General features: G+C 38.1%; 1 protein-coding gene across 17 annotated transcripts in view; it reads right to left on the minus strand.

Moving 5' to 3' along the window:
• Positions 1–7747: 7747 nt before the first annotated feature.
• ADD3 (adducin 3) overlaps positions 7748–23720 on the minus strand; it is a 109402-nt gene continuing 93429 nt past the window's right edge. For 9 of the 17 annotated variants that reach the window (XM_081073816.1, XM_081073820.1, XM_081073806.1 and 6 more), the window contains exons 4-15: positions 22793–22944; positions 21742–21822; positions 20751–20900; positions 20123–20266; positions 19912–20010; positions 18183–18365; positions 17371–17628; positions 15936–16055; positions 15398–15484; positions 12325–12448; positions 10593–10688; positions 7748–9987 (exon numbers count right to left, since the gene is read on the minus strand). In XM_081073816.1, coding sequence (XP_080929942.1) covers positions 9695–9987; positions 10593–10688; positions 12325–12448; positions 15398–15484; positions 15936–16055; positions 17371–17628; positions 18183–18365; positions 19912–20010; positions 20123–20266; positions 20751–20900; positions 21742–21822; positions 22793–22944 — 1787 coding nt within the window. In that variant the 3' untranslated portion in view covers positions 7748–9694. The remainder of the gene's footprint in view (positions 9988–10592; positions 10689–12324; positions 12449–15397; positions 15485–15935; positions 16056–17370; positions 17629–18182; positions 18366–19911; positions 20011–20122; positions 20267–20750; positions 20901–21741; positions 21823–22792; positions 22945–23720) is intronic. The other 8 variants (XM_081073809.1, XM_081073810.1, XM_081073807.1 and 5 more) reach the window with 1 other exon arrangement.

The following is a 23720-nucleotide window of genomic DNA, read 5'->3' on the forward strand; positions in this document are numbered from 1 at the left end:
CAGCAGAAAAGTCTGTTTCCTGAGAGGAGTGGAGTGGTCAGTGCTGGGAAAGGCAGTGCAGGGTAGGAGAGGAATTCATACTGCTTTATCCACAGCCCCTGGCCTGTAACCCTGGCACCCAAAAAGCTGGTCCTGCCCTGGATCAGGTCCCATTCTACAGCAGCAATGAGGCTGCCAGCTACGTTTGGAGGAAAGTGGCCTTGTGACAATCGACGGCTGGGAGGGCAGTGTTGGGAGAAATCTATATTTGGAAGAGGACTCTGGGTTGGGTGGGTAGTTTGCTGGCCTTATCAAGGCCCCACAGTCCAGCACGACACAGGGCAGATGGGCTGTCGGGTCTCCACCCTATTGGGCTTGGCTCAGTCCCCATGAGGGAGGGCCTTGTCCTCACACAACCCTGTGCTCAGTGTCACCCTATTCCATTGACCCCACTGGCCTCCATGTCACAGCCAGCTGCAATGGGAAGAGAAGTTGGCTGGCTTTCAAAGTCAGGGGTGAAGAGAGGCACGGCACTGCACGGATTGGGCAAATACTGGCAATGGCAGAAGGCAGGGGAAGTGCTTCTGCAGGAGAATTATCACCTGTTTGATTCCAGAGGATTTAGAAAGGAGTTAAACAGCTGTGTCAGAATTCATTCAACCTAGAGTATTCATCACATTTCTCGCTGGTAGCAGAATGGCCATGGCTTAGGCTAGTCAGGGTAGCAAGTAACTGACAATGTTTTCTATTTCCTACTGAGGTAGGGTGATGGCATAGCTGACAAGTGCTAGCCATGCTCCTCTGACATTTATTAGCTACACAACCTTGGACGGGCTACATGTCCTCTTAGGGTCTCCTTCTTATCTGTAAAACTGAGAATAAGCTTTTAGGAAATTAAACACAGTAATGTATGTGAAGTAGAGCCTAGGACATAGCAGGCACTCCCTAGGTGTTCCATCCTAAAAACGACCTTTCCTTTCTTGTCTGTACCTTTTCATCTAATTTGATATTAATTGACTGATTCTGATAATTGATTATACCCTATGGTGGTTTTAAAATATGACTACAAATTCTTTGACACTCCTCTCTTTAACAAGTGGAAACTAATAGTCCTCCCATGGAAGAGTGGCTGGACTTGGTGACTCGCTTCTAATGAGGAGGACGTGGCAGAAGAGAAGGTGTGTGACTTCTGAGGCAAGGTCATAAGTGGCATCATGGTTTCTGCCTTGTTCTCTCTTGGATTGTCTGCTGGGTGGCCCACGCTGTCATGAGGACAGTCAAGGAGCCTGTGGAGAGCCCCTTGCGGGGAGGATCGGTGTTCTCCCATCAATGGCCAGCACCTACTTGAAAACCATTCTGGAAGCAGAGTCTCCAGCCCCAGACAAGCTCTCAGATGAGTGCAGCTCTGGCTGACATCTTAACTGCAACCTCTTGAAAGACTTCAAGCCAGAATGTTCCTGAATTTCTGACCCAAAGGAACTGTGAGATATAATAAATGTATATTGTTGCTTCAAGGCTCTACATTTTAGAGTGACTTGTTACACAAGAACAGAGAACTAATACGTATGTTAATGAAACTGCATATAGGTAAAGGCATAGCTGTAACTAAATGAAAAGCCATTAGAACAAGATTTGAAAGATGAACATGAAGTACTAAAGGGAGTGAGTACAGGGAAGAGTCTGTAAAATCTGACTGAAGACAAAACATAGCTCTAGGCTTCTTGGAGGCCAAGGCAAAAATGAAAATGCATATTAAAACTAATTTTTTTTTCTTTTAGCTCTGCATGAAGACATGCGTTTGACATGTGGGCCATTAGATACACGGCATTGCACAGTCCGGTGTAGGGTATCTTGGTTTCTGCAGACTTTCTGCTTACTGTAGATCACGCCGAGCATGTTGGAAATGGTGAACACAGTTCATTTATAATGACGCACTTTCTGACAGCTTTCGGAAACCGTTGGCATTACAAAATTAAGAAAAAATATACATTGTAGTTTAAAAACTTTTTACATAGGTACTAGATAATGTGAAGTGTTATCTATATATAAATATGCACAAATATGTAAAATATATAAAAATTAGTTTGCAAGGAATAGATGACCATTTTTGTAGCTAGTGTTTTACTAGCACTTGGCCCTTTTTCATTAGTTGTTGTTGTCCCAGGTAGGTTGTCGTGTGGAATATTAGTCACCCATTTCTGCTGCCCTATCACACTCTCGTGTGGCTGAGTCTGTTGTCACATGGGGCTGCTTTCACTGTGGAGGTCAGGTCAGGCCCCTTCCAGTCTCTGCAGCACTTCTTGCCCTCGAAGGCTGGGGCCACTTGACCCCCTCACCTGGCGGTGGTTTCCGGTACTAGTTCTGATGGGGCGGGAGGAACTCAGAGAGCTCTGTCTCCAGGCTCTGGAAGTCAGTCACTCAGCATCAAGCCACAACTGCCTCCTGGCAGGTCGTGACCTTGTCTTGGCTCCGGGCACTGCCTTGCTCCTGGGATTTTGAGCAGTATCGTGTACCTCAGCTCTAATAGGATCCCCATCTGTCATTCTCCTTACATCTGAGTTCCTGTCCTGAAGAACTATACTCAGGCCCGGGATGCCTGAGGTCCTGTCTTGATCTTGCCATTGCCCCACAGGAAGTAGAGGAAGCGCTGCTGGCTGGGGCCCCTATGAGGCTTTTGCAGTCCTGCTTTCCTGCACCAGATTCCTGATGGGGACTTACACCTCCCTGGTACAGGCCACTTTACCAGATGGTGCTTTTGGTTGGTTGCCACGTCCTCCAGCTTCCCTGTTTCACCTGCTGGGCCGGACTTCCGACTCGCTGCTTCAGCTCAAGCTGTTCCCCCAATGCCTGACTTTGCTCAGCAAGTAGGTAGAATTCCAGAGCTCACCTCACCCAGTCTGCCCCGCTCCTCTGCAGTTAATTGAGCCATGTTCAGCTTGACTTTAGCAAGTATGTGTGCATGTACTCTTGCTCAATATTAACCTAAAGGTCAAAAACGGAGACATGAGAATGTACCGATACAAAATCATTTCACATACATGACTCTAAAATATAAAACTGTTTAAAAGGTAATTTTAAAAACGAAAACATCTCACAATTACCACACAATGTATTTTAAAAGGCTGAATACACTCAAACATCGGGGTGCAGTGGGAGCCTCTCCCACGGTAGACCAGTAGATGATATTTGGAATGCATTTTTGGTTGTCTTAATAGCCTCAGATGACCTTTATTTCAATTGAAACAATTGATGCCAACATTTCCAAAATAGAAATCAGGTAGGAAGTAATGTTTAACCGTCACTTGTTAGTCCAGTAAACACCTCTGGACGAGTGTGCCTGTGCCTGCCAACAAATTGGCTGTATCTCCACGTTCCCTCATAAAACTGTCAGGAGGTCATGTATTCTGAAGTCAAAGTTTATCAAGTCAGTCACCACTAAAGTCCAGCCCTGACAGCATTACTCAACAGGAAAGGGGTGAGTTATAGAGTGCAACAACGACTTCCTCCATCGCTCCTGCTCAATAAGGATCTTCCAAAGCGATTGCTTTTGGAAAAAACAATTACTTTAGATCCTGCTTATGAAAAACAAAAAGGCCCTATGTTAAGTAAGGACAGACACCAGTCTGGCAAGTCACTGAGAAGGGTATAGCAGGCCTGCAGCTCCAGGTCCAGGCAGCGACTGTCATTACCAACTATTTTTGAAATCCAGAAAAGATCATTTAAGTCAAGAGTACCAGTGGGAAATCCACAGAACAGTCTACATCTTAACTCCTGCATTTTGTAACCATAAGACTTCCTCATTTCCATCCCCATCTATTAGGATATTACTGCTTTGGGAAGTCCAAGAATTTTTCTTGAAAAATCTCAAGTCAACTGGGTAGGACATTGTTTGGTCTAAGAAATCCAATGGATGAACACTCCAAATTGGTCTTTCCATAGGGCTCACACATATTTACTGGCTTTTTGAGGGGCAGTCCAATACAAGGAGGCAAAAAAATTGAGGAAAAATCTTGTCTACAAGACTTTGTATTACATATTGGTCCTCATTTGTTGTTGCAAAAGCACATTTACAATTTTTAGAATGACTTCTTATAAATTTAGTATTCTTCAGTGCATATCCAAATTAGATTAATAAAATCAATCCTGTTGATTTCAAGTACGGAGTTTAGCAAGAAACCAGCACTTTGTCTAGTGATAGGAGTTACCTAGACTGAAAATAAAGGATTTTTTATAAGCAAGGTCAAGTCCTGCCCTAGAGAAGGACAAAACCTAAAGTAGTTTGTGTAGGAATAAAACAAAAACTAGCTTAATCCATAACTTTCACCATTACTTTGGTCAAGACTTACCAACCAGAAATTATGTAGGCCTTAAAAATAATTGTGGACTGGATATATATCCATCTATTTTTCTGCTATTAAATATATTATTATTATTTGCTGTGGAAGGCATATCAAAAGGCACAGTATGTCATTTAAGGTATAAATGGCATTTAAAATATTACAGGTTGCAGCAGTAAAGAATTCAGATCATGATTAACTTGAGAAAATACAGAAGACTCTCACAGAATATTGAACAGACTTGAAATTTTAGGAAAAACAATTATTGAGAAAAAAAGAAACAGAAATGCACTTTCTGCAGTATGTTTCTCTTAACTATTCTTTTTTTTAGTGGGGGGCATCAGCTCCAAGTCGAGTCATTGTCCTTCAGTCTAGTTGTGGAGGAACCAGCTCAGCTCCAAGTCCAGTTGCCATTTTTTCTTTTATTTATTTTTTTAATTTATTGGGGTGACATTAAGTTGCAGGGGGCGCAGCCCACCATCTCATGCAGGAATTGCACTGGCGACATTATTGAGAGCTCATGCTCTAACCACTAAACTATCCGGCCGCCCATCTTAACTATTCTTATAATAAAGTTCTAAACATTAATTTGCAAAGAACTTTAGAAAATTGTATATTTATCTATATTTATCTATTCTTAGTTTACGATCCGATAGGCTTCCAAGGGAGACTGCAGCAAGTAGAAAAGTATGAGATGCAGACTGGAAGACCTTTGCTTGAATTTTGGCTTAGTCACCTCTGAGCTGCATGTCAGACAAGCACTACTTCTCTGGAAGACTGAGTCTTCCTAAGTCAGAACAAGATAACTAAGATGAAAGGAACAAAGGAAGCAATTTGGTATCTATAAACTATCCTCAACCTTAAACTTGTGTCCAGCAATGCAGAACCACAATGAAGTTCTCCATCCAAGTTCAAAGATATTTTGAAGGAAGTTCCTTTAATTAACTGTAACTAAATTTAGAACCAGGATTGCCCCCTAATGGTCATCTCAGAAATAAAATCCCTTTGAAATCTTGAATTTCCAAATGGTTTTTTTCTATCAAAAGTTCCCTGAAAGCTTATCCCTGTTCTTATCTTCAACACGTACACTAGTTTTTCTTCCAAGTATATTCATCTAAATAAAGTTTCTAAGTAGATACAGTATATTTCTTAACTTTACCTCTAGAACTAGTCTTTTCAGCTTTTTAAATAACTTTCCTTAGAATGTCTCTCTGCCTCCAACATTGGAAATCAAAAATAAATAAATAAATAAATAAAGATAAAGGGATTCTACCCATCTATTTTTGCATCTTGAGCAAAGGTATAGATGCCTTGTCTTCCAGGTGTCATGCTGAAGATTTAAGAGCTGGTTCTTTATCCTAAAGGATGATATCACCACAGAGCATTCTCACTTTCCAGGTATTCATCAATTTCTTCATTCTTGGGGTGACTTGTTGAAAAAATAAGTCTTCTAAATCAAAAGTTAGTGTTTTATCTAAAATCTATATCCCATCTTAAATCATAAGATGAATTAGCTATGGCTGGACTTACAGTCCAAACTAAGGAAACTGCCTCTTCCTAAAAAAACAAAACACAAACAAACAACACCCACAAAAACATACACTGGAGCCACAGAGGGTCTGCACACAAATGGCACTGGTAATTTTAGAAATCTGAATCTCTGTGGGTGAAAGACTAGCACCTCCTTTTTGTTTTTTAAGCCCTAGTCTCATTTACAAAATGCCGATATCATGTACTTTGTTGGGCTGGTAGGAAGGCTAATTAGGTAACACATGAAAAGCACTCAGCATAATCTTTGATACACAGAAGGCACCAACAAGTAATAAATATTATCAATTATCTCCCCAGTCAAAAAATGCCAATTAGTTTAAAAGAGGCATGATATTGCCACACAGGTATGAAAACGCCCCTGAGGACTCAATTCCTATCATGGTTTCTTTCTGAGACCTCAAAAATTTCAGTGTGTTCTCCACAGACATCAGAGTCCCTGCTGGTGGTATATGTATTGGCGAAATGAGACAACAAAGTTGAGAACAGTCAAGTGAGGAGAAAGATAAGTAACAAAGGAAATGTCTTTCCTTCTAAGTCTGGGCATTTAACAACAAACATGGTGGTGCCTCTAGACTAAGAAAAGGGAAGTTTAGGGCAAGGTCTAGAAACATACTGGATTCTTAGATCTATTACACCCTCTAGTGGCCACAAGGGAGACTTCTTTTTAAAATCTGGCTGAGTCAAGATTGCAACTTTCATGTGTATTACTAACCTTGAGTTTAAAATAATAATCAGCTTGCCTTTATGTGTTTTCTGCCTTGAACACACAATGTAATATACAGATGATGTACACTTGAAACCTATATAATTTTACTAACCACTGTCAACCCCAACACATTTAATTAAAAAAAAAAAGTGGCAATGTTAAGAGAAACCAATGCTGCCACAATTTGATCCATTTGGTTCTCTTTCTTTATACCCTGCTGAATAAAAATACTAATCAATGGAAGAAAAGGCACAGGCAACATTATCTTTTATGCTATATTGACTCTCAAGTGAGTACTGAAGATAATAGTTTTTGTTGCTTTATGAAAGGGAATTTTGAAATGAGTATCTAAAACAGCAATTTTTCACCGTAGGGTTATTTACAAGCCAAGGTAATGATTAAATATGCCCAAGACTACGAATGTATTCTTCTCTGCCCAAACCCTTCATTTTTATAATGGGTAATTATAGTAAAAACTTCAATTAACCAGAACCCTCAATTAACATGATTTCCCCTCTTGCATTCTATTTTTAGGACAAAGTGGGGAAAAAAAAAAATCACAGGAAACCATTCATGTGAGGGATTTAGTTTAAAAATCTTCTGGATGGATTGATTATGCTATGTTAAGTAGGAAGAAAAAAATCCAGAAGAAAATTACATTCACACCATGATAACCAATATATAGGGAGTACATATATAACTGAGTAAGAGCTGGAAGGGAATAAAATTTTTTTGAATTTTAATACGGTGGAATTGTAACCTTTTTTTCTATTTTCCGTTATTGTCACATTGTTACAAAAATAAAAATCAAAGAGGAGGGTAATGTATATAAACTCAGCACAAATTCTGTAACATTTTCTATTCTACATCATTAGATCTGAGCGGATCTGAGCAGAACTGAGCCTTAGATCTCAGAGACGTGGTTATGGTCACCATACCCCTCGAAGACAAAAAAAATAGGTCTCTTCAAATCTATTCTTCCAATGTAAGCTGAAACAAGAAGGGTTGTATACTGTTCATTTTCAACTAATTTGAAAATAAATTTATCGGAACATCCCTTATTCAGAAGCATCAATCTTATTCAAAATCTCACTGCAGGATAAAACTCAACAGTCCACAAAATAATTCAGGCTAAATAACCACCTTAAATTGAAGGCTCATGATACCAAATCCATCTATTTAAAATACTGTTTATTTGTGATTTAACATTAATTAGCATTACATCTAAGAGCAATATCAGATAACATTTATACATTTTCCACAGGACACAGAAGTTCATTGGCTCATTCTTTATGCCAAAGCAAGTAAATAGAGGCATTAGCAAAAGGTGCAAATAGTTCACTGTTGTAGTTTAAAAAATATTTATGCACACTGCATTCATTTAAGATATATATATTTTTAAAAAGTTATGGAAAAGCATAGTTCACAGGTTACTGTTTCTACATACGATGTAATACAACATAAATGATGTAGAACATAAAAAAAAATCCTCAAATACAGAATTAGGCAACTGAAAGTTTTCACTAAGAGATTAAAACAGATTCCAGTAGTTAGTGAGATCTAGAATGAAATTTCTGGCTCTGTTTCAACTTTACATCATCTTACACGTAGTCAAACAGAACCAGCCCAGAACACACTGTAATTAATGCAATGTTTGACATGCCAACTCACCCTCCAGAAACACTGGATTATTTTTACCCACTGACCATTTTGGATCATTGATTTTACATTGATTTGTGACATCACTTGGGTGAAGGGGGAAAAAAACTATAGTAAGCCTAGGTTTAAATTTGTATTTACATTAGCAAGTTAACTGAAAAGATCAGAAAAATTTGTAAAAATCAAGAAGTGGTAGTTTTCTCACTGTGGGGGATTAGACCTACTGATTTCTTCCAGTACTGCCTTCTAAAGACAGAGCGCTTAAAAGATTGACCCTTTGAAAACTGAAATATCAACCAAGAAATACAATGATTTTTGGCAGAGAAGCAGAATTTTAGTAGTTTGGGACATGTTTCAAATAATTTACACTTCGAATACTATCGTGACTATGAGTGGTTATCAAACTAGAATTCTTATTTTCATTCTTATTTTGCTCTCTTCATTTTTCACTTTCTCATTCTTTTCATTTGGTTACATGAGAGCTTTTTCATTCATTAGCAATACTAAGAGAAAAATACATTATAATAGGTTCAAATATGAATCTAATTATACCTTTAAATGCTCTAATCCCCTTTCGATACCGAGTCCCTGGATTCTTTAATTATATTTAACTATGCTTAGTACCAAGCAGCCTCAAATCTGCTCTATTGTTAAGTGATTGGCTAATATGCTTATGACACTTTTATACTGAATGGTATACAAACATCTTAACATACAAAAATTGTTTTTGCCAGTTAAACTAAATAACCCATGTTATGTATACAAAATCCCCTTCGTTGAAAAATAAGGGGCTTTCTAAACTAATAAAAAAGGAAGTTTTCAAAAATTATAGTTTACTAAAAAGACTTTTTTTGGCAAACAAAGTTACTTCCGGTGAGGAAATTTTATACTATGAATAAAATTCCAAATGAATCTTTTCTTATATATTTTTTTAAAAAATTATGTGCCAGTGTATACTAATGCTATAGATTCTTATCTTAGAAGCTTTTAAAGCATTCTGTTAATGCCCATTGAAACAATGGGAACCAAGAAGGTACAGTCGATAACCAATGATAAAAAATTATAATCTGATTACCAAGTGAAGCAGGTGTTGAGCAATAAAAATTCTCTCCCTTGTTCACTGGCAATTTCTTTCTTCTCCTTACAGAGAAGGTCTGAAATAATTCAGACAGGTATCTGTTTGTGGTGAATTATAATACTTCATGAGGGCAGAGCTAATTAAAACTTGCAACTGTTTAAAAATTCAAAACCTTTTTTTTGACATACAAAATGAGAGATGAATTTGAAAGTTTATTTTCATAATATGTTTTTCTTTTAGTAAAACCCCTTTCCAGTTCTTATAGTCCAGTTTGCTACCTACCCCCAATCTGATCTACCACTGCATATTAACCATCAACTTAAATGTGGTATTTAAATGTGCAATGTCATGGTGTAATAATAACAATTATAAAAAAAACTTTATTTAGGCTTCGACTTTCTCCTTTTTTTTGTTCTTTTTCAGAAAAGAAGGAGTGCGGAATTTCTTCTTCTTCTTGGATGGTGATTTTGAAGGTGAGCCTTCAGGTGACAGGACTTCCTCAATTTTCTCTGGAGACTTAATGGTAATCTCGACATTTTCTATGGTGGTGCTTGTGGTTAGCCTGCTCACCCGCTTGGCAAGCTCGTCTTCAATGTCATGCATGTCGTCTTTGCCATTCACCACCATGACAGGCACCTCCATGGAGATGAAGCTCTTGGAGAACAGCTCGTGATTTTCTGCAAAAGGTGAGGGATTTTCGGTTATTTTATATAGTTAACGTCTTTGCTTTATTTTACAAAACTGAAATGTTTTAGCAATGTACTAAGGCATTACTTTAATTCCAATAAAGACAGATCATTATTTTAATAGACTATGGATCTATGAGCACGAAGCTAATTTTCTTAAATAGTATGAAGGGGAAGGGAACAAAGTTGTTAGACCAAAAAAGGAAGATAAGGTAAGTCCAGTTTGGTAACTTGATGGTTTCATTGTAAATCTAGCCAAAATAAATGATATTTTCCTTTAATTTGGGGGTCATTTGGCAATCAAAATTGAAAAAGATTTCATGCTTCTGTTTGGAAGACATATGACAAACCAATTTTAATTTCACAAATTCTTAGGAACTATGGGTTCCCAAAATCCAGATTAAGGTAAGTCAATATAAACGTTGAACAAAAGTAGCACCCCATTTAATAACAAATATAAACTATTGGGAGCTTTAAGTAATCCATGGCAAACTTACTCCAATCAGGTGTTCAATTTCCTTTCATAAAAACAAAGCACAGATAAACAAATTCTTTAGATTAACTCAGTGAATGCTATGGGAAATTACATTGAATACCTTCTAATTTTTCAGGGATATTTTGCGGTGACTGAATTTGAGACTGAATTTGTGAAACAGATGAAGCGTCATCTGAGAGTAATTCCTGCTCAGCATCTGTCGAATAAGAGTTTAGTTAAAAGCCGTGCAAAACAAAGAAGCGTAAGATTTCAGGGAGGTTAGTGCATACATCAAATGCCTGCATACACAGAGATGAGAAACTCTTCAGCGATGCGCTGAGCATGCTAACAGTTACCCCATATATCAATAATTATGCATTAGGAGGAGGTTAATGTGTTAAAATTTCTGGCTGCTAACGGTAATTTTACATACATGCTTACTAAGGAGGTATAGCTATTTGCAGCCCAGGCAAATAATATGTACGCATTTAGCTTTTGCTAAGGGTGTTAGAAAACCAAAATATATTTGAGCAGCCAGATGAAAAGAATTATGAAGCCTCACCAATGATGCTACATTAATGAGGCAGAATGCTTCACTGAATTTTGGAACAATATCCAATTAGTGATTCCTGTCAGAGCAGTATTAGTGAGCTAATTCAGGAGGTCATAATGCATGTGGAAGAAACTACTTATAAAGTGATATATAAAAGGTGATGGTTCCCAGAGTGCAATATTTGTTACCTGGCATCTTTAGGCTTTCAGAAAATAAAAGATTAAAGAAGAACATTTTACAAAATACAAAAAACAAAGTTTCCAACCTGATGTTAGAATAAACCAATTCAATAATACCACTTCGAACATTTAGTATGATTACACTAAGTTACTGAGTCAGGATGACTCCCTTTTGTGACAAAGACACTAAGAACACTGACAAAGACTGCTCCCTGGGTGATCCAAATGCCATTAGTTCCTCCTACATGATATCTAACATGGACAAAACTTCTTTAACTATTGGTTCTGTTTTGCTTTGGGTAAAAATTCCAACTGCATGTGTGGATGCTCTAAAGCAGAGGCTCATACTCTCTTTTAGGGTCACAGACTTCTTGTCCTCCAGCCTGAAACCCCCTTCCGCAAATGTATAACATACACAATTAAGCATATATTTTCCAGATGGCTCACGGACTGTCCGAAATTTATCTAAAGACCCAAGAGTGACAACTGCTCCTACAAAGAATCTCTTATTCTTGAGAAAAAGGAAGCTAGTATTCTAGCTGGGGTGTTTTTGTTAACAATTCTAAAATATAATCCTTACTTAGGGTTCTGAAGTCAGAAAAACTCAACCTCACTAGATTGCCCATGTGCTTAAGGAAAGTCACATCAAAATTCTAGCAGTTTGCTTTATATTTTGATTTTGAAATGAGACATCCAGGAACAACAGATTTTACAAAGCACTCAAGCCATACCCTTGTGAATCTGTAATGATGTCAAAGAAAAAAGTTTTCAAAAGGCCACATATGCTGAGATGTTTAAATCTAGTAATGTATCTACATTTACTTTAGCTAGGAATTCTTTACTCATCTGCAGATTTCACTTTACTTTAGAAGACTTTTTGCTACCAATCAGATTGATTTCTGAGGAAAAGTTTTCACTGCACGTGAATGAACATACAGGGTCTGTGGTAGCTCTCTGCAGTTCAGCCTCACCTATACTCAGGACTTGGAGAGATGACATAGAACAACCGATTGTAAAAAGAACATTTGACAAAGAACACTGACCATCTTCTATCACCCAACTCAAGGTACCCCGTTGTTAACAGTACGGTTAGTCTGGGCTTAACCGACAAAGGAACTAACCTTCCAGGCCTCGCTGCTTGCGTTCGATTGTCTTCTTGTACTCTTCAAGTTCTCCTTCTGTGAGATGGCTGAAGGGGTTGGGAGGGGCCGATGGGGCAAGTTCGTCATCTTCAAACTGCATGGTCTTGTGAAGAAAAACATCGACTCGTTACCAAGAGTTTTACATGCTATAGCGATACATGTATATGTATTTACATCTATATACAGCACTTCACACAGATACATACATATACGTGTAAATGTATATGTGAGCTTTGTGACATCCCACCTTATAACAATCATAAGAAATGATAAAACAACATGCTGTTTAAAATACTCCTATCAGATTAGTGCTTTCAGAGTACTCATCCAATCAACTAAGACTGCCAGTGATGTTACATCAATAAGCCTTTGTAGGTCAATTTTAATAATGCTAAAAAAATAAAAATAAAAGTAAGCCAAGTTCTAATAAGCTTCACATAACTAAGAAATACCTTAAAACCCAAGAATAGTTTTATAAGATAAAAAGCCTTCGTGACAAAGGATAAGAAAAATGAAAATGTACCAAAAGAACTTTAAATTTGCTATGAAAATAACTTGTAAGTACTTGCTCTAGGAAAAAAAATAATGAGACTTTCAGTTAAACCTGGCAGGTTGAACCCATGCATTTTTAAAAATCCTTCTCAAAACCCCACTAAAACGATAGTAAAGGAACAATAAGAAAAATAGTATAAATTTTTAAGTACAAAAGAATAGCAGAGGAGACAATGGAGGACGAGAAACATTAACACATTTTTGGAAGATGGAAAGCAGGTGGAAGACTAGGTAGCAGAGCTGAGAAAGCTGAAGCCTTAGCAAAGAAGGATCCAAATGAAAAGCAAGCTTGTTTGCCCTGTGGAGGTTGGTGGCTCAGAAACTAGAGGCACCAGGTACCTCACAACAGGTGGGATGAAGACCAGATGACAAGGGGATAAGTTAGAAGTCTGAATAAGGAAGAGAGATTCTCAGGTCCCTTTTCCTATCCACACAACCAAGCATTTATCTCTCTCCCATCTCTGCAGAAGATCAGAGGCCTACTTACTCTTCAGAACAACTGACTGGGGGACACAAAGCACAGCTGAGGGCTCTCAGAACGCAGATGGGAGACTGGCAGGAGACTGGAGAATTCTCCAGATAAATCAAACGGCCCCAGACAAAAGAACTACAGATATTAACATTTGGGAACTCCCCGGAGAAACAATCTGATCCACATCTGATCCCCCTACAATGAAACTCACCCATTCCCGAGCTCTGCACACACCCAGTACTTCTGAGTGGCTCTGAGTGTCTCATTCTTAACTATAAACAGACTACTTCGAATTACCAGACACTTGAGGAAAATTTCCAACGTGGAAGAGAGAGACCAGAATAAACAAGAAAAAGGAAACTCAGAAGAAACAAAGAAAATAAAGGCAGCTGAAGAAAATTTAGATTTGCTTCCCTACAGCAATAAGAGAAAATACTGTATCTGTAAAATACCAGGATGTTATTTTAAAACAAAAGAAAAGAAAGAAAAAAAAAGAAAGAAATATTCAGGGAATAAGAAGTCTTAAAAATTAAAAAAGATCTCAAAACACAAAATTAAGTAGAAGGGTTAAAAAATAAAGTCAAGCAAATTTCCCAGGAAGTAGGATAAACAGACAAAGAGATGGAAAGTAGGAAAGAAAAAAATCAGAGGTTCCATCAAAAAGGTCCAACTAACAATATATCCTGACAGAAAAAGAAAGAAATAGGAAGGGAAAAACTATGGAAGAAAAAAAAATTCCCCAAACTGAAGGATATGACTCTGCAGATTGAAAAGTGTTACTAAATGCTAAGAACAAAGACTAAAAAGAAATCTACTACATAGCACACCATCATAAAATTTCATAACAGCAGGAATGGATGAAAGGTCTAAAAGAAAAGAAAAAAAAGCGTCCTATACAAAGCTCCATGAAACACAATACTTTCGCACTCCTCAACAATAATAGCATGGAGCTAGGGGACAGTGTAGTGATACATTTCATACTTGGGAGAAAATTATTTCTGAACTAAAATTCTATATCCATGATATGCACATTAGAAGGTAGAAGACAGGATTTCAGTTGGTTACCTCCTATGTATCTTAGAAAATTATTAGAGGATGTGCTTAATGATAAAGGAGTAAATCAAGAAAGTGGAAGACACACGATGCAGGAAACAGGACACTCCACAGGTGAGAAGCACAGACAGTCTCAGGATGAGCCTGTGCCGCTAGCCTGGGAGCCAGCAGTCCAGATCTGGACCTGAATGACAGGGGCCTGGAACTGAGAGATTACCTGTTACCTTTTACCCATGGAAAATAATATTAAGAGGGACTATAATTCCGTTAAAAAGTTTGGGAAGAATTAAGCCAATGTACTCAACATACTAAGCCAATGAAAAAATAAGGTAATTATTAATTCCAGGGGGAGGAAAGTTGTATAAGAAAGGAAATGTAATCACAGAATGGTACCTGGATCAGCAGTAAATGTTTAATAACATAAACACTGAAAACTGATTTAACCAAAAAATTGTGATATAATCTTATTGGGAGAGAGAAAAAGGGAAGCATTGGGCCAATAGGCTGAATTCTCATCTTCCATGAAAGAAGTCACTATAGTCTTCCATTAATTCTAAGCTGCACATTTGAAATGTCTTCCACGTTTTCCCATCTCTGAAACTGGGATTCATTTTATAATTGATGGCTTGTTACGATTATAACTGTCAGGGTTGTTTCTTTTTTAGTGATGCATAAAATAATGGTTCCTTCTTTAGTTGATGACATAGTTCGATGAAACACAGTTGAGGTCTAAAATTGGTTAAGTTAACAAAAAGCAGAACAAAGACGCCCTTTAGAAACTTGAAGGGAAATGCTAGAAGAAAGTCCTTGCCCCTGGAAATTGGAAACTGAAGGTGACATTTTAAGTCTTGTGGATTCTTTGACTTTTTAACTTGCGGTTGTATTAACTTTAGTAAAAATAAATACTCATATTTAAAAAGCAAAGAAATTAACGTGGGAGATGAAAATAAAGTTCATATTGCTTCATGGACTTACGGAAGGAGGCTTCTCCACAACAATTCCAGCAAGCAACTGGGACTGAGGTCCTGCTGTTTTCAAGTCATATCGGTTTTGTTCTCGAATCTGAATTGAAAAACAGGAACAAGTTCTTGGGGGCCACTATACGGATGCTCTTTACTATGTGACCACCCCAGAGTAAGAGCCTCTTTAACTCCCATTTCCATCAGGGCGCTGTTACCATCCTAACAACTCACATTAATCTCCTCTAGCCACCTTCTTGACACGTGATTTCCCGTCACATTGTTAGAGAACTACATTTTTCACTAATACCACAGCTCTTAACAGCAGAAATGTGTTTACTACTTCTTCCCCACGTAGCTCACTCAGTAGCAACTAGCACAGAATACAAGCTGAAATACAAGCTGAAATATATGCTGAAATCATACTGAATTAAATTTCAAATTCTTCAATATTGAAACCTGTAAGTTTGGTATTAATCAGATCCAATCACTAGTGATTTAAACATAAAACAGCAGAAAAACGCCTCCCCTGGCCACACAAGACCTTGTCTTACCTTATTTCTCTTTTCTAGTACCTCATTTGGGTTTGTGTTTAAAGGAACAAACTGATTTGGATCTTCAATTTTGATAGGTGTTCCACTACTAACTTTAGAAGAGTCCTCCGCTTTCATCCACTAAAGAAACAAAAATTTTCGAGAGTGAAGCTTTGTGTTAAGGAAATGCCGTGGGTTCTTAATGATTGTTTATTGACTTAAGGAGGGGGCGCATACAATGCCAATATTATAAAGAATTTCACTAAGCAGTACTTAGTGGTCAATTAGTATGCATCTCATATTAGTTAGAAAAAGGCTCACAATAAGCATTCACTTAAAAAAACGTGTTAATATTCACATGAATACTCAGTTATGCTATTTAAATTTTCTCCTTTTGACATTTTAAAATATGAAGCTGAATATATTTCAAGCATAGAGCTTGATCTCACATTAACTCACATTCAGAGTTGTCATCTGCATTGAATTTTCAACTGATGATGGCTAAGAAGTCACCAAAAAGCATTCAAGGGATCTTTCAAGATTTAATTTTCCAGCTTCATTTTTTTTATTTTTGGCTGACAGAAAATGCCAAGTCCCTGACCAGCATTTTACAAAAGGAAAAATCTAGTAGCAATCTATAATATAATAGAACCACAGGGATGGAAGAGGCTGATAGAATTCTCATTTACTCCACACACTGTGTTCTTTAAAGAAGGCTAATATCAAGATTAATGATAGCTGGCCATCAGTCTCTGCCAATAAAATTAATTCTGGTAAACTTGAGTTTAATTATGTTCTTTTACAAGGAGATAAGAAATATTATAAGCTAGGGAAAAAACACTTTGATGCCTAGACATTTCCATATTAAATGTTACTGATTTATATGATAAGATGAACTAATTCTGAGTATCTAGGGAATATCTGGTGATAAGCACTCCAAAACTAAACCAAATCTGAAGCAAAATGCTGCTGAAAAAGATAAGATAACCCATTTCTCTATCTGTAAGATCTTCCTAAGGGTGAAGTGATTCCTGACACTGTGGCACCATGAGGTGATGATAACTTTTATAGTCCTGACTCACTGTTACAATATCAACTACAAAGCAGTATCACGTTGCAGGTAAGACCTGGGCTCCAGAGTCAGAGTGTCTATATTCAAAATCTTGACTTTACCATTCACAAATGATTAGTTAACCCCTTTGTGCCTCAATTTCCTCACCTGTAAAATGGGGGAGAAAAACAGCATCCTCTCCATATTAGGAGAATTAAATGAGCTAATTCATGTATGGCATTTAGGACAAAGTGCCTTGCACAAAGTTAATACATGATAAATGACAGTGATATAATTATTAATATTATATTCTACTTTCCCAATATTTTCAACATAGAATGTTCAATTCATGAGTAACTTGGCAAAATATTCAGTAAAGGCAAACCATGTAAAATAGTGGCATACTGTGATTTTGGTCCTGGGACTGGTTTCCCCATTCCGAGACTCCTCAGGCACATTCACTTTCATGTAAGTATTTGGTGAGTTCAGCCATCTTGTTTTCTCACGCTGCTGTCTCTGTGCCATGTATTTGAGAGGAGAGAGAGGCACTGTATCGTCTTCAAAGGAAAAAGCAGTCACAGTTGCTGGGATTTCCACATCACTTTTGTGCCTGGGCTTCTCTCGAATGAGAGGATGCCTGTATGCATAGCCTGTCCTATACCCCTGAAGGAGGGGAAAAAACCACATTTGAAGCAATCAAACCTGTACCAAACAAACACAGCATCTGGACTCTAATTCTTTAAACAAATGATTCAAAAAGACTCTTCTGCTGAAAAACAAATAAAGGGAGAAACACCCTTCTAAACCCCACATTACACTCGAGTTGAAATTAAGCAAATTTCAAGATCTGGTCAAAACTGATTCCAGCTGACAATGTGATTTCCACTCACACGACTGTTCCTGACAGAGGTAATTTCAAAACTGCTGACCAGAAACATTTTCCTAGCTATAAACCAGTTTTCTAGAGGCCGAATCGCCACACTCATTTAAGTCTTTGTTCTTGGGTCTGAAGGGTAACATCTAAGATAAGATGACATCTGCACGTTTTACTGTTTGATCCTTAAAAATGCGGTGAGGTTACACCTGAATGCCTTCCTAAGGTCAAAGTCCGCTACCAGAGGAGTTCGGAGCAAGTTCCAAAACCAAAGGGAGATGGAAGCATCTGCTCTTGAATCTGAAGATATGAAATCCAAGTTTATGTTCCATTTTTCACCTACCAAATTGTCCAGCGTCCTCATCAGCCCTTCAAACTCAATCTCGCCAACCTTCCATTTTTGATGGGAACCCATATTCACTCCTCCTCCTCCAGATGCTGCGACAGAGTGAGTGAACGCTTTGTACTTCTGAAGATCCAGTACGAGCAGGTTGTCGACCCCGCCGGCCCCTGCGAGTGCCTGCACCTGTAACCAGTGGGAAAACAGACAGAGGCACGAGACTGTAAAGACCAGGAGGAGTATTTCACTTTAAAAAAGGCACAACTTCGATTCGGCACATATCTAATACTTATTCAGGTTCCTACCAGCAAAAACAAGGCAACACACTTGTGGAAAGTAGGCAGCTGGAGTATCTTTTCCATCTATCTGAAAGATACCTGCCAGGACTTTGATCCTCCCTGATGGAAAACATACCTTTTCACATATTTCAAGAAATGGAATTCTCTTGCCAAGTTTTCAAGTTCTTTTCTTGCAGTTTTCCCATGGCTACCCAGTTAATACTTTTGATGAAAGTTATAATTTTAGAGGAATATAAACACTATACTGCAAATTTAAGTATATTTAGGCAGAAGAAGTCAGCTCATTATCTTAATTTAATTTAGCTTTTCATAGCCTCATTTGAAAAGAATTTTCCACTAAAGCAAAAAAAAAAAAAAAACACAACAAAAAAAAACAGAAAAAAAAAGTTGGTTGTTAAGACAAGTTCAAGTTGGTAGAAGTTTTTCCCCCCTTTTTTGTGGTCCTTCCAATAAATTAATATTATTACCATTTGCTTCAAGAGAACCTTGAAGAGGGATTTTCTTGAAGAGGGAAATGAGGGCCATAATATACATTCAGCTTCTCTGAGGAAAACAGCTGGTTAATAAATATTCAACCTATTGTAATAACGAGGCTGAGGCTGTGGGATCTCTGGAAACTGCATGAATTCGTAAACTTCTGTCCCCATTCTCACACTTTTTATAAAAGTGGCCACAACACATCTGATCTTCAATGACTAGTGATTGCCTTTGTGTCTCAATTAGCACCACACTACCAGAGTGTGTAAACAGAGAAATGTGCCATTATACTATCTTAAAAAGTAGGATTATGGGAAAAATGATGTTTATGAGGCACTCAGATTTGTGTGTCTATATGTGAATTTTAATTTTCTTTCCTCCTTTATTTATTTAAAGAGATAAATGAGTTGACTCTTTTTACTCAAGAAAAGCAGAACTTCTCTTAAAAGACAAAATAAAAGCCACCAAATAACATGTGGCCACCGGAAATCCCCCACCTGCATTTGTATTTGGCGTTAAGGGCATGACTGGGATTTCTTCTGAGACTGGTGACACTCCTTCTGAGGCTGGCGGTCATTAGATGCTTTGGAGGAACTCAGCACCACTCGATGTTCACCGGCCACTTGAGCCAAATATAAAATCGTGTTTACCTCTGATGGACTCAATCTGAGCCTTTGATTTGTGGGTATCCTGTTATACTGGAAACTAATACACTGTTTGTCTAGCGTTGATCCGGTTTCTGTGCACATGTATTTTCACAAAGTGCTTCCCTCCCTTCCACAGATCTGAATTAAAACAGATTTTGTAAACTCAAAACAAACAAACAAAAAAACCCCTCAAATGAAAAACTAAAAGCTACCAACCAGTAAGACTTTGGAAATAAACACAAAACCCAACACAACAAGCAAATAACAAAGCAAAAAATAAAGTGGGGGTGGTGGGAGAATTTTTCCTACCTGAATCTCACAGGCTATCTGCACATTAAAAATATAATGAAAAGCCTCTTCAACCGTTTCTCCAAGGGCTACGACACCGTGATTTCTGAGTACCAGCACCTAAAATAGAACCCCAAAGCAATCACTGTGAATAACTAGCATAGCTCACACTGTTTTCATCAACAGCAACAGCAACAAAAATAGCTCCTTAGATAGAAACTCGACTACATACCTTACAACTTGGCCCCAGAACTTTCTGCAGTTGAATTCTCTCCTCCTGTTCATCAAGTGACCCCTGATAGTCATAATAGGCGACATCTCCCAGGATCAGGGATTCTTGAGAAATCGGAAGGATCCCGCACTTCATGGAGGATACCTGTAGGATTGGGTCCCGGACAAGGTAACACATTCAGTTACCAACTATAATTTCAGACGCACCCGATTCTTTAGTCAGGTCAGGAAGTACTGGCCTATTCACCGCATTCACCATTCCAGCCCACCTCCCACTTTAGTTCTTTGCTTCTTCCAGGAAATGAAAAAAAAGGACTTAGAGGACACAACTCATGTTAAACGCTGTGCCAAATATCATACAAGGAGCTTTGCTCTGAGGAACTCAATGACCCAAGTGTTAAACTGACTAGTTCAAAAACGCAAATGCCATCTCTCTAGCTGTTTCCCAGGATGGCAGCATTTGGCTCAAAGGGCCTTTTGCTTTCTGGGTATGCAGAGGATTCATATTTCGAATATGATTTTAAATGGCAGGGTCTAAAAGGATGCCGACAGTGGAGTCCCATGCAAGGCAAGCCCTGACAACAATACACTTCTGAGTCATTGTTGGTTTCGACCCTTCAGGGACTTACAGCGGCTGTTTCAAGGGTATGGATGTGTATGACACACTTAACATCAGGACGTGTTGAATAGATTGCAGCATGGGGACTGAATCCTGTAGGGTCGATTTTCAAGTTAGTACTTCCCTGATCAACCACTTCTCCTATTATATTGACTTTCACCTGGAAAAATCAGAAAGACATATTGAATTGGTACACATGTATCAAAGTTACCTGTGTTCCACAAGCTAAACCAGGAGGTTGGCAAACTTTTTTGTCAAAGGCCACACAGTAAATATTTTAGACTTTGGGGGCCTCTGTTACAACTGCTGAACTCTGCCACTCTAGCACAAAAGCAGCCATAAACAACCATAAAAGGATGGGTGAGGCTTTTTCCCCACAAAACTTTATTTACAAAAATAGGTAGTCTGCAACAACACTTAGTATTGAGCAAGAAGCATAGTTTCCAAGAAACGGAGTGACTTAAGCTCTTCACCAAAGGTCTGGATGAGCCTGGCACTTACGGCACTGGCCCGGAAATTCCCATTTGCTAACAGTGCAGCCCCAGAACAATGGAGTTCCTGCTCTTCTAGAGACCAGGACAGTGGCTAGGCCAGTCATGGAAAAATAAAATGCTGGAAGGGCAGACCCTATACTCACACCAACCAAAGTTTGTTTAACTCTATCTATAAAATACACATTGACTCTCTCTGTGTGTGTGCGTATGTTTTTTAAAAACAAATACCAGTGTGCAGAGTAGAAAAAAAATGAAAAGATTACCTTCAAAACACGGACAGGCTAAGTGATAAGACCAGCCTACTACTAGTCTCTTCCACTGCCCTGTTTTTCTTGAACCCTAAAGCTTTTCTTACGAATCAACATAACTTTCCAAACTCGTTTCTGCTCACTAGCAGCTGTTTTTCTACCTGTACCTTTTATTGTTCCATCCTATACTAAAAGCTAAAAAACCGCCAGAAAAGCGCCCGGATGCACAGAAAACGTAACACAGGAAAAAAAATTGTACCAAGTTGGAGGCTGTGGCTTCAGAAAAGGACAGGCCTCTGGGAATTATAATAATGTGGTCTTGCTCCTTACTTATTCTTACCTGGGAGAAAGAAAAAGAAAAAAGACAATAAGGAATTACTATGAGGTGTTCCTATTTTGCAGTGTAAACATGACTAGGAATATATTTATAATAAACAATTATAAGAGATCTAGAAAAAAAAAACAAAGCAGAAATTAAAGGTATGCAACATGAAAATTTCCTTTGAAGTTTTCTTCCCGTCAACCCTCAAGTACTTGCTAATAAATTCTGACATCAGTTTCTCATTGACTGGACTTACCTAAAGTTAAAGTGTTATTTTGGGGGTTCTAAGGTTGTCCAGGGTCGGCTACATTCATGCGAAACAAATGCCAATATTATTCAACCAAATGTGGTTAATGACTATTACCTTCATTTACAACATGGAAATTAAGAGAAAATGGGCAAAAGAAAGAGAACAGATTCTCTTCCTAGGAAGAAATTAAGGTGGAGAAGGAAGGCGAAACAGAAGGAAGGGAGAAAGAGAAACTGTAGGAAGACTGCACTTCCCAATTATGCTATTTCCATCACACAACATTTTCATACTTTTTTGCTTCCAAATATTGTCTTGCTTCCTAATGTGGCAACATGAAAACAAGATGATAATGAATGGGAAAATGTATTTCAAAAATAAAGACCAGGGAGGAACCTGACCCACTCTATTTTCCCTGCCCCAATGCTTTTTTTAAATCTCAATGACGCTCAAACATAGTTAACACAGAGAGAGAAAATTCCACCAGAGGGTAACTTCCTGGACAGGTTCTACAATTGCTCTGAATTAAAAGAACAAGACAGACAGTAAATGGAGAAGAGTTGGGGTAGGTGCAGCCTCTCTCGGAGGTAAAGTTTAAATCAGGATTAGATTGTGATCCAGTATGCTATGTTTAGAGAATAAAGTCTGAAAACTGGACTTCTAAGTAAAGGTGGGAAGAGTAGAGTTTGCTTTCTGCTTGAGATTTTTTTAAAAAAAGAAATAGAAAGCCAAAGAACTCACTGAGATATAGGTATTCGCCAGGTGTGCCCATCCAAACAAGTCTGCAAGTCTGTAGAGGCTGGCAAGTTTACAACGAGTAAGTTTTTCTCCTTTTACATAGGAGGATGTATCTGCTCCGGGTAGGTCATTGATAGGTGTGACCATGCCAAGACCTAAAAGACGAAAAATTGTGGAGAGAGATTCAGGTCAAGTAATCCCTTACCAGGAAATTAGCTGCCAGGAAGCAGCCTGAGTCTGGGAGTGTCCAGCCTTATAAATAATGATCTGAAACTTATCAGCCCACACAATGTCTCATTAGCTTATCTTCGTTCAGTAAAATACACTGAGAGTAAAAACACACATCAGCTATCTTCTTTGCTGTTTCATGTAGTACTTGTCAGGGAGTTAGGCTCACACCACGAGGGGAAAACGATCACGATCTCATTGGTAGAAGTGTGATTAATACCGAGCCGAGGTTATTGCTCATTTTATGATGAAAAGATCTCAACAGAAAGGTACTTTTCTCATATCTCTTGACTTTAAGTCAAACAAAAAATATTTAAGATGGAAAAGAATACATTTAAACAGTAGTCTGGCTTCTGCCCTCATCAAACAACAAAAGCTAGTCCTGGTCTCTAGTGAGTCAATTGCTACCATGTTTCCCCGAAAATAAGACTGGGTCTTATAATTTATTTCCCCCAAAATAAGACCGGATCTTATGTTAATTTTTGCTCCAAAAGATGCCTTAGGGCGTATGGATGATGTCTTATATTTTCATGTACAACAATCTACATTTATTCAAATAATAGTCATGCCATCTTCTTCTGAAACATCGTCACAACATACTAAATGCGTTCGTCTGGCTGACGATCTTAACTGGGGCTTGTTTTCAGGGTAGGTCTTATTTTCAGGGAAACACGGTAAATTCAATTTTGACCAAGTTCAACTT

The sequence above is a fragment of the Rhinolophus hipposideros genome, assembly GCF_964194185.1.
Source record: "Rhinolophus hipposideros genome assembly, chromosome: 15".
Lineage (NCBI taxonomy): Eukaryota > Metazoa > Chordata > Mammalia > Chiroptera > Rhinolophidae > Rhinolophus > Rhinolophus hipposideros.